We start from the raw sequence: 12,808 nt of genomic DNA, 5'->3' as shown, positions 1-12,808 counted from the left end.
GAAGACAAGTGATTCCCATATGGCAACTTATTTTTGGCAGTGTTCCTAATCCATCCCACTCGCCAGCAGCACTGGGCTTGCCCGATGTTGTCAGAGGGACCCCCATTCCATCCAGAGGACGAATGAGCCTAGGTCATCTTCCATATTCCAGTTTTACAACTGGAGAACTTGAAAGTTTTACTTAAGTCTGAATACTTGATATTGATTCATTTCATGAGAAGAGAGTTCATTTAGTTCATGGAAAAAGCAATTAAGAAAAGTATATATTAAATGTATTTTATTATATACATATGTTATATACATATGAGATTTCCATTTAAACAGCAAGCATGGGTCAATGAGATATATATCATCATTTGAGAGCTGATATGAAGTAATAACACTGACAATAAAAGCCACTTTGACTCATTAAGTGATTTTATATTCCAAGTACTTAGCACTACTTATGTTATTACATCGTACTACCTCCAATGCTTAAAATAGCCCTACTAAAGAAGGAATCATGCTCTTCATTTTACAGTTGAATAACTTAAAGGCCAATTGTTTAAGTAGCTCAGAGAAGAACATGCAGGTGGTAGGTATGAGAGACATGAATGGGGGGCACAGCCTTTTAGAGATATAACTTGGAAGATGCAAAATAGAACAAACGAAAAGAATTTCTAAGACAGTCATCATAGTCACAAGTCAGTGGAAAGCGACAAGCCACTGCCACACGAGCAGTATTTATAACTTTAGATTTCGAAAGAGCCTTGCTCTCCTGATGCCCCATTCCCATCATTTTTACATGGGTTTCTGATGGTTTTTTCAGCCTGTGGGCTCTTAAGGCCCAAGGTGAAGGCTGGCATTAGCTGCTTCTTCAACATTTCATAATTTTTGTGGCATGCTTTAAATTTTGCCTGTGGCAGTACCCTACGTTATAAAGGGCATTTTCCCTTTAGGATCTATTGGAAAATAAGAAAGAAAAGAAACGTTAACTCCTAACAGTTGACGTTTCTCACTTTCTCACTTTTCATCCAAGGAATCCAGGCAGCAAAATGTTCTTACTTTAAGAGACAATGAATCATTTCTAGCTTAAACACTATTGTTCACCAAACCAACTTGGCTCCAATTAAATGAACAAGTGTACTAACCTTCACGAAGCTATTCTGACACTGTCCATCACCACTGGGGATTAGGAAGTTGTTGTCAAAGCTGAGCTCCAAGTGTTTACTTTTGTGAGTAATGACCGTCCAGGAACATCTGCTGTTTTCGGGAAAATTCTGAGGCCAGTGAGGGGATCTGATTGTACCATTATCGGAATGAAATATTCCACCACAACCTGAAATATTGCCATGTAAAAAGCCATCAATCTGCAAGGAATGTAATTTTGGAAACTCAAGACTTCTACAGAAGGAACATTTCTAAATGTGAGATTTCAGTTCATCATTTTTTACAAGTGATCATCTTCCAGTCAGGTGCACAGCAAGCTCTCTCCATAAATGGAAAGGTGAGTTAAATTGAGAGAAAATTTCAGCTGTTACAGTTGTGTTACAATAATATTAAACTCAACTGAGAACACTAATCCTTGCCATAAAGAGGATAGATTTCCATCATGTCTTCAAACAAGAGCTGTATTTTTATTCTCTTTGAGGCTATGTAGTATATGTAACCTGGCAATGCAGTTTTGTATTTTATTACCATTAACACATGAGAATATTACCCTACAGTCCATTTGCAACTTTACTCTAACTCTAACTAGAGAAAGTGATTTTGAATTGGGGAAAATTATTTTATTAACCAATCTGGCTCATTCATATTGAAACTGACTGATGGATCAAAATTAATTACGTGGATTCAAAGGAAGAAAAATCTAGAATTTTCATACTTTTAACACATGTACTTAAGAGATGGCAAAGAAAAATATGAACTCAAAACAAAATGAAGTTAAAGAGGTATTCTCTGAATCTTTTGCTGTGAAACCCTTGGAAATCAGGGATTCACCTAAAACTCCCTTCTGACTTCAGCAACAGCCAGTGGTTGTTAATGAGGGAAAGTCTGACTCAGTCTACAAAGAGCTTCATAATAACTGTGACTCTACCAGAAAGAATTGTCTTGTGTGATATTCAAGATTTCCGGAAACCCGTAATAAAGTATCTGATACAAGTCCTTGTATTTTCTAAGAATTTTCACAATGTTTATACTTTCTATGCACAAAAACTATTCTTCTAGAATGAAATCTGTCATATTTTGACTCAGTACCCACCCATTCACTATAGAATTTGTTCTAAATTACGAATCTCATCTTGTCACCTTGCTTTTCAAAACTCTTCAATAGTTTCCCATTGTTCAAGGGATAACATATAAACCAAGGCTCTTTATGTTGTGGACTTATTTTCCTGCCCTCAGCTCACCACCACTCAGCGTTCTGCTTCTAGGCTCCAGATAATATCAAGCACTTGGGATTCCAACTCATCTTTCTATTACTTGAGATTCGCAGTTGTGCCATACCCTTTTGCCGACGAAGGCAGCATCAGGAAGTGTTGAGATCAAAGTTTCTGGACTCAACTGCCTTTATTCAAATCCTGACTACCAATTGTCAGCTATGTATCTGGGGAAATGATGAAACCATGCTTCCTCAGTCTCTGCCTATGCAAAATAGAGACGCCAGGTATTGACATTGTTATCCCACCAGGGTTGCTACATGACACGACATGTGCAAATATTTAGAATTAAGTCTGATGTAAAGTAGGTACAAAATGTACATGAGTTCATAATACACATCACTAAAAAAAAATCAAATGCAGCAAACGTTTCTTTTACCTAAAGTTTGTGTGTTCCACGTAGCATAAAATCCACCACCTTGCAATGAATGGTCTGAGTTAAAAGTCACGACCAGCTGATTGGAACCTGACTGTATTGTCCTAGGGTTTGAATTTCCACAGTATTGTCCTATGATGGGTGATTCAGGGGACCCACCATTCCTCACAGTGACGGAGTCCCAAGCACAAGTGGTATGGGGTTCAATATCAAAGTCACTAAATGTGAGCTGCAGGAGAAAAAAGAAATGAGCTTTCAGTGAGCTTTTATCAACCTTGATGTAGATAAGGCCCTTACAAATCCTTTTATTTTCTTTTAATTTTTATAATTTTGTATTTTTGTCTCTTATTTAATTCTCCTTTCTCCTCTACTCATTTTCCTTATTGAAGGTTCTCTCGGAAAACTTGAGAAAAGACATTTCCCTAGTTTGGGATGGCAACTCATATTAAGAAAATGAATACACTTCTCTCTAAGATGTAGAATTATCTTCTATGTATATCTTTCCCTATGCTTAAAAAAGAGATTTCACTCTTCATTAATTATAGATGCCAACGTAGGTGCTCTAGTGAGAGAATGTTAGGGAAAAACAGTGATCTCATTGTAGAATCAAAGCCTTCTCTAATCACTTGCTTACTAAAAGAGCTCCATTTCCATGCACGACAGGCTATTGTGGTTCTATGGTCTCAGAAGCATTTCACCCAGTCATTAGTACTCACAGTGATGGTGTGCCCCTGTGGGGCCTCCAATAGCCAAGAGCAGTGGGTCAGGCTGTCATAAGCATTTGGATAGTTGGGGCTTGTGATCACTCCACTCTCGCCTATCTGTATTCCGCCACAATCTGAAATGAGATTTGTAACCCTCTCAATCACACAGAAGTAAAAACAAGAACCTGTAAAGCCAAAGTAAGTGGTAATCATAGCCATCAGATATTGTGATTAGAAACATAATCAGGCCAGGCATGGTGGCTCATGCCTATAATACCAGCACTTTGGGAGGCCGAAGTGGGCAAATCACCTGAGGTCAGGAGCTCAAGACCAGCCTGGCCAACATGGTGAAACCCCATCTCAACTAAAAATACAAAAATTAGCTGGGCATGGTGGCATCTGCCTGTAGTCCCAGGTATTCAGGAGGCTGAGGCAGGAGAATCGCTTGAACCAGAAGGTGGAGGCTGTAGTGAGCCGAGATCATGCCATTGCACTCCCGTCAGGGCGACAGAACAAGACTCCATCTCAAAAGAAAGAAACCATACACATACACATACACACACACACACACACACACACACCACACACGTATATATATTTTGTATATTTTTTGTATATGTATATTTTATGTGTATATATATGTGTGTATATATGTATAAAATGAATGAAATTAAATAGAAGAAAAGTAAATTTGGGTAGAAGTTTAGGAATAACAAAATTCCATACAGTATTAGCATAAAAAATTGAAAATTGAAAAACAAATACATTTCTGAAGCATAATATGGTCTGACGTTCAATAAAAATAATACCGCTTACTGAAACCTGACTCTTTTCTTTGAATGTGATGAAGGCAAGTCAACTGGCAAGATGGTTGAGTGAGTAGATAATCAATTTCACTCCTCCTTTCAACCAGCCATTTGGTTATAACACAAAGGAATGTTAGATAAAACCATAACTAAAACACATTTTGATTCATAGCCAACTCAATGGAAAGAAAAGCAGCTCTCCAAAATCTGGCAGCAGTAAGTGTACTCCAAGTGAGAGGAGTGAAACTCAAAGAGTGACAGTCTGAGAGGCTAAAGAAAGCATGCGTGGGTCCCAGGGTTGGGCTCTGAGGTTTTGGTGACCAGGTAGGAGGAGAAGATATGGCTCTGGGTCTCCACAGAAGGAAGGACTGGAATTGAGACTTTTACATGAAGTTGGGAATCTAAACAAACTGGCATACTTGCGAAAAGGGACTAGAAAACTTCCCATAGCCAAAGGAAGCAGTCAGGAGTAGGGCTGGGTTTTCCAGCACAAACTGTGAATTTCACATATGCAAATCCGACACAAAACACTAGCAAATAATATCCATTGTATGTATAAAACACACAGCATGACGAAATAGGATTTATCCCAAAAATGCAAGGATGGTTTACCAAGAGAAAGAAATCTTTCATATAATTTGTCATATTAACTTATGAAAGGAGAAGAAGTTGAAACATCTCAATGGATGCAGAAAATTATCTGATAAAATCTTACGCCCATTTACATTTTAAAAAAGCTTTTTCACACTAAAGATGGAAGGGATTTTCTTTAACAAAAGATACTTATTGGAAACTTAAGAGCAACCAATATATTTAACAATAAAATGTCATAGACAGTCACATCCAGGTCAGAAACAAGATGCTCTATCATTCCTTCTGTTCAATATTCTGATGGTGGCCCTAGCTAGCAAAATGATGTAAGAAAATGAAATGAAGTATTACGGCTGAAAGCAAAAAGAACTAATATTTGCAGAAGACATGATTGTTTATACAGAAAGATAAAAGAGAATCTATAGACAACATATTAAAACTAATAAGAGGACAGCCAGATCTTTGGACTAAAGATACATGTATGCAAATTATAACATTTCTAGATATCAGCCACAACCAATTAAAAAATGTAATGTAGAAAATCTCATTGATAATATTTAAAAAACTAATAGCTATGTAGAAATGTCTAATAAATATATAAGAAATCTTTATAAAAATCATTAATCTTTATAAATAATTTTATCAAGATCTTAATTATAACTCTTACCTGTAAAGGAATACTTCGCATGGAATCCAATGTGTTCTACACGTTCATTGGTGACAAAGTGTATCCATACCTGAGAATAAGGTATAACCAGTGGCAATGTAGGCTTTGAAGGACCACAAAGTCTCCACATCAGGGGCCCATCAGCATCACCTGAACAAAATAATATACCAAGTTTCATTATTGATATAGCTTTTGAGAAATACATTCAATGAATTTGGTGAGAACAAATTTCAAGATGTTAATTGACACACATTTAAATTCTGATTTAGTAGCAGACATTGCACAATGTTTCTCTGTCTTTGTCAACCGCCAAAGAAAGTCCCTCCAACAGGGTAAAACAAACACAAAAAATCAAAGCAATTTTGAAATGAACCTCTCTCTATTGTGGATACCATTGTGTTCCAATTTGTGTTTTCATAGTTATTTCGGCATATTTAAACAGAGATACAATGAATTAAAATGGCACTTTTGGACACACCTTTTGTAGGGTGTAAGAAATATAATACCAACAGTGATCAAATATATCCTCAAGATAAAGTGATCATTGCCTAAAATTGGAAAGATTTCTTCACTGTATTCAATCAACTAAAAAGGACACAATATTCGGCACTCAGGCCAAGAGCTGTCAGATCTGAGCCTGATATTTTTTATGAAGATTACTTTTCAAGGGTTTGATGAACATGTATAGAGCATCAGCAGGGCTCTCATTTATCTGCTTTCTTTTTATTCTGTCAGATAAACATCACTGACCTTCTAAATCAATGATATATAGTATTTTAACTGAGCAAACTATTTTAACTAAACCTGAGCAAATAAAGAGAAGACAGCATTTAGCTGACTGAAATTTGAGATACAGCTGTTTTGCTTAAGACTACAAGCCCGTAGTTTTGAACCAGGTAGAGGGGGTGAGGGTTTATCAGAATTCCATGGAGAACATCCTCAAACCACAACTTCTCTTTCCCTCATAAGCCTTTTTAGGCTCCTCAGCCTCAGAGAGGTGGGAGGACTCTCCAGCTGAGGCCCTTGGTCTGTGGGCATAGGCTCTATCGAATTCTCCTTCTTGAAAATCCTGTCGCTCAGGTTCTCAGATGTGACTAACATTGACCTCTCAGTTTCTCAAGGACTTCTCCACCAACTAACTGATGAGCTTCTGCTGCTTTCAACCTCCTTTTCTTAAAATTTGGGATAACACAGAACTCAGCAAAACTTTGACAGTATGGATGATTACATACTATTTACAATATTATTGTCTTCCTCTATCTACTTGTTTATTTACTGAGAAAAAAGTGTCAGCATAATCATGGAAGCAACCTAATGAATAATCTATACCTTCACTATAGGGAAGAAAGAAAATTGATTCATCCTCCTTGAATACAGAGGTTTAAAAATTCTTCAGAGAATTATGGTTTATTGAGTACACCGCAATCCTTTTCTATCACGAAAACCAAGACAAATGACTGCTTTGGGGTTATTTCCCCAAATAGCTTCCATGTGTTTCTCCATCTGGTATATTGCAAAACTTCTTTTAACTCCTAAGGCCTCAGGAGAATTTCACAGCCCCTTCATAAATCCTGGAAGTTCAGGAAACTGCCAACACATGCTGAGCATGCTAAGTCCCAGTCTCCTTGGAAAGGAGTCTTGATAGTAGTGGACTCTCTCTTCGGCAAGAGTCACATGCCAGGAAACGAAGTGACTGTAACACAGGGTCTAGTTGTACAGTGATCCGTGTCACTCACTGTTCCTGGGGTTCGTTTTCCTCAGCTGGGCACACACAGAATTATGGCTTTGAACAGAGTTCTTTTGGATTGTGTGTACCTATGTTAGAGTCATTTGATTCCCTTCATTGTTAGTGGTCTCCAAGCATAAGAAGAATATTGTAGGCCAGGCATAGTGGCTCATGCCTGTAACCCCAGCACTTTGGGAGGCCAAAGAGGGAGGATCACTTGAGGCCAGGAGTTTGAGACCAGCCTGGACAACATAGGGAGACCCCATCTCTAAACAAAAAATTTTTAAAATTAGTTGTATGTGGTGATGTACACATGTAGTCCAAGCCACTTGGGAAACTGAGGCAGGAGGATCACCTGAGCCTGCAAGGTTGAGGCTGCAGTGAGTTATGATCACACCACTGCACTCCAGTCTGGGCAAGAGAGCCAGCTCCTGTCTGAAAACAACAACAGCAGCAACAACAACAAAAAGATAAAAAGAATATTGTAGATAAACAGGAGAATGTGTTCTTAAATAGAACTCACCCACTCGAAACTCAAGGACATCAAATTGACAGTCTTGGTGACTTTCTAGGTAAAAATCTTCAAAATGAATGGAAATGGATGAATTTTCCTGATTTGGATTGCTGAGAGTCCATTCGCAGTTCAGGTTTCTTGAGTAATTCCTGACTCCATCATAGCCAGGAGAAGTAAAGTTTCCTTCAGGAATATTTTGAAGAGGCCCACCACACACTAAGAAAACAGAAGGCAACAGAGAAAGTAGTAGTAAGATTCAGGCCACAACAGAAGAGATAAACAATACAGGAACAGTAACTAAAACATCAACACTACTGCTTTGATTTGTTTTTCTAGATGCAGTCAGGGTTATGGGTAAAAGGCATGCAAATTATGGAAGTTTCTGCAAGTTTATAAAGGAAAGATGTGCAAAAGTCAACAACTTCTCTATTTTCCTGTTGCTACAGATTAAGTGGTTGGGGTTTGGCTCTGTATCAATAGGTTCAAATATTGAGGCCGACTGTTCATTAATATTTAATTTAGAGGAATACATAAATATAATGGTGGCAGGTCCTAATGGCTTGATTAGCAATTCTCCACTTGATCTAATAAATTAACTTAAATCCAACAGATAATAGGACATTGACTTGCCAATGAATTTGCCCCCTTTTAATAAAGGAACAGATGCTTCTTGTACCAATGAAATAACAGCGTTTTTCTTTTTCTTTTTTTTTTTTTTTGAGACGGAGGAGTCTCGCGCTGTCACCCAGGCTGGAGTGCAGTGGCCAGATCTCAGCTCACTGCAAGCTCCGCCTCCCGGGTTCACGCCATTCTCCGGCCTCAGCCTCCCGAGTAGCTGGGACTACAGGCGCTGCCACCTCGCCCGGCTATTTTTTTGTATTTCTTAGTAGAGACGGGGTTTCACCGTGTTAGCCAGGATGGTCTCGATCTCCTGACCTCGTGATCCGCCCATCTCAGCCTCCCAAAGTGCTGGGATTACAGGCTTGAGCCACCGCGCCCGGCCGCGTTTTTCTTTTAATATTCACTCCCCCTTCCACATTTTAAAACCTTTAAAAACACCAATCCAGGAAATAGGAGGATATTTATAATTAGAGGCCATATCTTGCTTAATTTTGGAATATTCTATATCATATCAAACCTCCCATTTATTTTCACTGGAAATACGTGTGTGGATAGATGACTAGAAACAATAAAGTCTGTTCTGTCCCCAGCAAAATTAATTCCTCTCTGAGACTAAGTTACCCTCTAGGAGGTAGATGGTTTCTTTCAGCACAAAAGAGTTGACCAGGAACGATGGAACAGGTCACCAACCCTCATGGTAACATGACCTGAAACTGTGCTAGAAGCTCATCTAACAGCATTAAAAGTTTTAAATTCACCATAGCAGTTTCTTTCTGAAATCAGAAAGCTTTTTTCTGTCTGCAGTGCATTTTTGATCTGCTTATGTGTGTTTGTCTTATGTCAAAGATTCCAAGTATCACTAGAGGGAAAATGGATGGCTTTGCTGCCATTGACAGTAGCTGGGGGCATCTGCAGTACACCTGATTACAATGAGGTGCATTCCTATTCACAATTGCAAAGACTTGGAACCAACCCAAATGTCCATCAATGATAGACTGGATTAAGAAAATGTGGCACATATACACCATGGAATACTATGCAGCCTTAAAAAAGGATGAGTTCATGTCCTTTGTAGGGACATGGATAAAGTTGGAAACCATCATTCTCAGCAAACTATCGCAAGGACAGGAAACCAAACACTGTATGTTCTCACTCATAGGTGGGAATCGAACAATAACATTGGGACACAGGGTAGGGAACATCACACACTGGGGCTGTCGTGGGGTGGGGGGACGGGGGAGGGATAGCATTAGGAGATATACCTAATGTAAATGATGAGTTAACGGGTGCAGTACACCATCATGGCACATGTATACATATGTAACAAACCTGCACATTGTACACATGTACCCTACAACTTAAAGTATAATTTAAAAAAATAAAAAATAAGATGAGGTGCCTTTACAACATCCTACATTACCTGCATCTTCACTGGAGGTATAGGAAGCAGTGAAGCCGCCATATGGCCTGGATCCATCCGTGAAAAAAATGACTCTCATTGTGCTTCCTGAAGATTTAATCTCATTGCTTACATTCACACTACTACACAGTTTCTCTAGCTGAGGTGAGTTACTTCTAATGCCATTGAATACCTGTTGGAAAAAGAATTTAACCTGCAGGCACACAATCAATCTTACTGTATATTTCCTAGAAGATTATATTCCCAGCCCAGACCCACTTCCTTCTATGGGAACCCTGCCCCAAAATGAATGACCTAACAATTCAGGTTTCTATCCCAGTGCCACAAGCCTCTATGTTACCCTGAGTACATTTTGTGACCACAGGGTGATTTCACTAGAATGAAAGTATTGCAGTAATGCCTTCCTGCCATGTGGTGATAGATTAAAAGCTGCTACACACTTTGCAAGTGGAAACCGTGCTCTCAGTGTAAAGGAGATGAGCCATCGTGCTTACAACGTGGTCTGCAGAGCTCACTGATGGGCAGTTTTTCTTAACGATGCATCAGGACCTTTGTTATTTGGAAGTGAAGCTGATGATTTTATGTATATAATAAAGCAGACATTTTTCTTTATTTACTTTAATTTTTATTTATTTACTTTTTGAGATAGAGTTTTTCTCTTGTTGCCCAGGCTGGAGTGCAATGGCGTGATCTCGGCTCACTGTATCCTCCACTTCCCAGGTTCAAGCAGTTCTCCTGCTTCAGCCCCCCAAGCAGCTGAGATTACTGGCATGCGCCACCATGCCCAGCTAATTTTGTATTTTTAGTAGAGACGGGGTTTCACCATATTGGTCAGGCTGGTCTTGAACTCCTGACTTCAGGTGATCCACCTGCCTTGGCCTCCCAAAGTGCTGGGATTACAGGTGTGAGCCACAGTACCCAGCAAGCAGATATTTTTAAATACCTTGAAAAGTAACATGAAAAATCAATCTCCATATGCAATTAAACATAGTTCTTTCCCCGTTAGTTGTGGATTCAAAGCTTCAATTTCTTTACTTATTTGAATTTCTAAGAATGGATTATTATTGACTCTAAAATAGTAAATAATAACTGTAGTCATTCACATAGTTACAATAATTGGCAAACTATTCTTCCAATGCTTTACAAAATCAAATGAATTTGCAGGCCTGGTTTTCACAGTTCAAAAAAAATCTAGATGAAATAACTGAAAAATAATTCATTGATTGAGTGACTGACATTCCCATTTTTAAAAGGATTTGAATGACTTAAGATTAGAAATAATGACTCAGACTATGGCACTAACAATTATGCAGAAGGAGAATGCACTCCACAACAAAAGATCTCTTTAAATTTACTATAATTAATCAAATTTATCTCTCTGGGGGCTTCTGGTCTAAAGTGTCTTCCGGGTCGCTGGACCAGAAGAAGAGTTTGCTATCATTTACTGAGCAGACAAAAATGCCAGTCTTTGCTTATCATCCACTCAGCCTGTCTTATCCAATCAACACAACACCCTCCCAGGCAGATAACAGTATCCCTGTTTCCAGATTAAGACACCAGAATTCAGAAAGATGATGTAATTTGCTGAAGTTCAAATAACTAGTAATAATAGAACTGGGATTCAAACCATCCCTCTGATTCCAAACGATGAAGTAATGCATAAAGAAACAGATGAGGACTAATATTTCTATAATGCTGAAAACAGGAATGGACACCACATTGCTGGAATCAAAAGGGATTAGAACCAACTATAAGGTTAATGGGACATGTTGGAAACCGTGATCAATGGCTCTTATCCTGCCTCTGAGTCTGCCTTTGGCATAGAATCACAATGACTGAACATGTTACAGTCATCCATTTATCACATGGACTTCTGCTGTTAGACGCAACCAGAATGCAATTCCCATCATTGTCCTCTAATCCCTTTTGTACTCAGAAACTACAACTCTCAGAGTACAAATGGATAGGAAGCAGGCACGTGAGATTTAGGATTTGCTATGAGCAGGGACAAAATCAGACACAGGTGGCATAGCTTTTCATTTTCTCTATCTGTACAGAGAGTCAGATAGGCAGGTGGGTTTAGAGAAATTTTAGGCTCAGTTCAGCTGGATATGGTATTAGCCAGGAAGCAAACAAATGAAAGTTAAAGCTGCCTCCTCTGCACCAGCAGATCTTCTTTCTTCTTCACTCTTTTCTTTTTTTTCTTTCTTCTTCTCCTTCTTTTCTCTTTCTCCCTCTCCTTCTCATTCTCCTCCTCCTACTCCTTCTTTTCTCCTTCTCCTTCTTCTGGTTCTTTTTTCTCCTTCCCCTTCTCCCTCTTCTTCTCCCTCTTCTCCTCCTCCTTCTCCTCCTCCCTCTCCTTCTTCTTCTTCCTCTTTCATCTTTCTTCTTCCTCTTTTGGGCAAGTTCTCAATCAAATAGAGTGGGGGCAAAGGCCAACCCACATGTCTTTGTTTGGAGCAGAGTAAAGAGGAACCAAAATAAACACTGAACATATAAAAATATATTTCAAAAAAGGAATCTGGACATTATACTAAAGATTCAGAAAAAAAATTAATTCTGAAAGTGATTCCTTGCTGGAGTTTTAACCTCCCCAAGAGCAAAGACCTGTGGATAAGACATTTGCAGGTTTGTAGTTTTCCCTAATTAAAGAGTCAGGGTCTCCTCATGCATACAGAGATGCCAGTCATCTTTTCGGTAATTCATTCTTAAATATGAATGAATAGCCAAGGATCAGCAGACATTTAGGGAAGTGACTAATGTAAAAGGCAGAGACCAATATTAGTAAACAGGACATAGGAACATGAAGAAAACTGACCCCAAATAAGCAACACAAAACTTCAAAATTATTATTAATATATTCATATATATTAATATATCAAACATATAAAATATTTAAATATATACTTTTCAAAGATTGATGGTAAAATAAAGATAATTTCAGGTATACCATTTCTCAAAAA

The 12,808-nt window shown here is 38.5% G+C and overlaps 1 protein-coding gene across 1 annotated transcript in view; it reads right to left on the bottom strand.

Moving 5' to 3' along the window:
* CUBN (cubilin) overlaps positions 1-12,808 on the bottom strand; it is a 308,780-nt gene that overhangs the window by 72,426 nt on the left and 223,546 nt on the right. Inside the window, exons 49-54 of the mRNA XM_025396458.1 lie at positions 9,846-10,017; positions 7,814-8,020; positions 5,565-5,714; positions 3,513-3,634; positions 2,800-3,025; positions 1,131-1,318 (exon numbers count right to left, since the gene is read on the bottom strand). Coding sequence (XP_025252243.1) covers positions 1,131-1,318; positions 2,800-3,025; positions 3,513-3,634; positions 5,565-5,714; positions 7,814-8,020; positions 9,846-10,017 — 1,065 coding nt within the window. The remainder of the gene's footprint in view (positions 1-1,130; positions 1,319-2,799; positions 3,026-3,512; positions 3,635-5,564; positions 5,715-7,813; positions 8,021-9,845; positions 10,018-12,808) is intronic.

The sequence above is a fragment of the Theropithecus gelada genome, chromosome 9 (assembly GCF_003255815.1).
Source record: "Theropithecus gelada isolate Dixy chromosome 9, Tgel_1.0, whole genome shotgun sequence".
In the NCBI taxonomy this organism is placed as follows: Eukaryota; Metazoa; Chordata; class Mammalia; order Primates; family Cercopithecidae; genus Theropithecus; species Theropithecus gelada.
Note: the sequence above shows the minus strand (reverse complement) of the source record. Positions and strands in the feature narration are given on the sequence as shown.